Source organism: Rhagoletis pomonella, unplaced genomic scaffold (assembly GCF_013731165.1).
Source record: "Rhagoletis pomonella isolate Grant_MI unplaced genomic scaffold, Rhpom_1.0 Rhpom_scaffold_00127, whole genome shotgun sequence".
NCBI lineage: Eukaryota > Metazoa > Arthropoda > Insecta > Diptera > Tephritidae > Rhagoletis > Rhagoletis pomonella.
Window position 1 is genome coordinate 133239 of NW_023458681.1, and position 2667 is coordinate 135905.

Below are 2667 nucleotides of genomic sequence, written 5' to 3' on the forward strand. Positions count from 1 at the left end.
GGCGATGCTCCGTGGGATTTAGATGGACGACATATCCCGGATTTCAGTAAAAAATCGAATTCAGTCTTTGCTATTTTGTATTTGATTGGATCTAAGCGTCTCGGGCTATAGAATGGTAATACTCCATTTGTTATGATATGATGAACTGTCGAATGCTCAACTTTTTTGTTATAATCTGGTTCAGAAATTAATGAAGGAAAATTCTTTTTAAGCTTTGTATATTGGTTTTCAACCGAAAATATTTTTGGCAAAGAGATATTACAAAACGCAGATATTGCGTCGACAGACAAGTTAGTTAAGGGATCTATTAACCTCTTATTTTTTATATCTATTAAGAGTCCATACTTCCCTAAAAAATCTGCCCCTATAATGGGTTTAGAAATGTCAGCAATAAGAAATACAAACGGAAATTCCCGACGAAGTCCCAAATTAACATTTAATAATTTCTTTCCATAGGTCGAAATCATACTGCCATTTGCAGCAGTTAAAATAATGTCGGAAGATCGTTTGTGAATTTTGAATTTGGAAGGAAGAACTGAAATTTCGGCACCACTGTCTATTAAAAATTTAAGCTTACTTTCTTTGTCTAATACAAATAAGCGACGTGTTGAAAATTTCAAATTGCCATTGTTAGTCGCTGCAACTACAGCATGTCCTAGTTTGTCGAGTCAGAATTATTTCTTTTAAAGGCACACGGTTCTTCACACTTACGTGCTTTACTACCAAAACGGAAATGGTACCGACAGACCCAATTTTTAGATTGAGACTTACTACGTGACTGGGAATTTTTATTATTACTAAAATACCTCCTTCTTGATCGTGATGGTCTATCATATATTTGCGTTTTAATCTCATTAATGTCCAACTGCAAACGATTAAAACTTTCACACATTTTCGTCGTAACCTTCGCTAAATCTTCCACAATTTTCCCTAAGTCATCAAAATTATTTGAAGAAGTAAGTACTTTACTTTTAACAGCACAAATTTCACTACCACTGGTAATTTCCCAAATTTTATCTGCGAGTTGCAAGAGATCATTAATATTATTTAAATTAGCGCTGGTTAATGCAACATACAAACTTTTAGGTAGTTTCCGCAACCAAATATTTTTTAAGAAAATCGGGTCTATAGTGCTACCCGCTAACTGACCAAGGGTCCTATAATACTCGGAAGGTCTGCGATCCCCTATCTCAGTATCTGACAAAATTTTATCAAGTCTTCTCTGCTCGCTTAAAGAATGTCGGTCAATGAGAACTTTTTTTATATTTTCATAAGTCTCAGTCTGAGGTGGATTTTGTATAACATCAAGTACATTCGCAATAACTTCTTGAGGCAAGGCAGTTATAACGAACTCGTACTTGGTCGAATCCCTACTAATTCCCTTTGTAGCAAATTGCATCTCGGCATGCACGAACCATGCTTCAGGACAGTTAGACCAAAATTGTGGTAATTTTACCGAAGTAGCACAAATTTCAGACCTGTCATACGGATTACGTATATTATCTTGTGACACCTCACGAGGATCTTCAATGTCAATCAAAGACCTACCAAGTCTATTCCCATCACCTTTGTCTTGAGGAGAACGCAACATATTGGAAGAAGGTTTACAAAAATTAACTGTTTTTTGTATTTAAAAATAAAATAAAATTGTCTGAGTGTAAAATTTAACACAACAACAACTAACGTTAACATAAACTTATCTATTTAGATGTTTTGCTTGATGACGGTTTGAATGCTGAATGTCTCGCCGTTGTTGTTGTTGCTACTGCTGTGAATGAATTTGTTGTTGTTGTTGCTGCTGCTGCTGCTGCTGATAATGTTCCAACTGTAGTGTTTGTTGCGATTGCTGTTGCTGCTAAATAACCTGCTGGAATATTCCTCTTTCTGTAGCAGTTGCGGTTTATGCAATTATTTTGAGCAGCGAAGTCAAGTGCAGTTACTGCGCTGGTTCTGGTTTGAGTGGTGGTAGTGGCAATAAATGTTGCTCCTTACCGTGCTCGCCCCGTTGACCACCCTGCTGCTGCGGCTAGAGTATGTAATGTGGATAGGAACTGTTGTAGACGCCGCTCAAGTGTGGCTCCCTTTGAGAATATGGCACACGCTCAAAAATGGTGTACCAACGCGTGTGTAGAGTGAAGCTTCTCCAGTGATTTCGTGGAACGCACTAGAGCACAACTGATTTGTGCTTGTGAGCTGGGATGGCGAAGTCCGCAACGACCACTAATTGGTTGTATTCTTGGTATCACTGAACACAGCGGCGTAATTTCATATGCAGGACTCCTGGCAGGATCGCCAAATTTTATGGTATATTAAAATAGAAATATTTAATTTTATTTTCAATAAACTTCTATGTATTTATTTTAAGAGATCAAAAAAAACGAATGAATGAATATAAAAATTGTCAACTCAAAATTGATCGTACATAAATAAATGTAACAAGATATTTTCATAATTCAAAGTATTTTAAGAACAAGTGTTTAACAAGTAATGTGTATCACTACACCCGGTTTGTAGTTGCAGTTAAAGAAAACACGTGAAAAGGCACGATTTTTTTTTAAATTCGAAAAAATGTAAATATTTCAAAAACGGTGACACTTTTACCTGAAATTTTTTTGTTTATCAGTGAGCTTACCCCCCCACCTACCTTCCCCTAAAGTTTGGCACGTT

The 2667-nt window shown here is 36.4% G+C and overlaps 1 protein-coding gene across 1 annotated transcript; it reads right to left on the minus strand.

The window, feature by feature from the left end:
* Nucleotides 1-13: 13 nt before the first annotated feature.
* On the minus strand, nucleotides 14-2349 carry LOC118750068. Its single transcript, XM_036484800.1, has 2 exons — nucleotides 1294-2349; nucleotides 14-1260 (listed from the first exon to the last, which is right to left on the minus strand). Exons 1-2 carry the CDS (start codon nucleotides 1589-1591, stop codon nucleotides 656-658), a joined length of 903 nt encoding a protein of 300 aa, XP_036340693.1. The 5' UTR covers nucleotides 1592-2349; the 3' UTR covers nucleotides 14-655.
* Between the last annotated feature and the right edge of the window lie 318 nt (nucleotides 2350-2667).

What these genes read in the sequence shown, in the direction of transcription:
- LOC118750068 (XM_036484800.1), bottom strand. Translation starts at nt 1,591, where the DNA reads ATGTTGCGTTCTCCTCAAGACAAAGGTGATGGGAATAGACTTGGTAGG. An exon ending in TGTACTTGATGTTATACAAA is followed by an intron (nt 1,261 to 1,293) that starts ATCCACCTCAGA and finishes ATGAAAATATAA; the next exon opens with AAAAAGTTCTCATTGACCGA.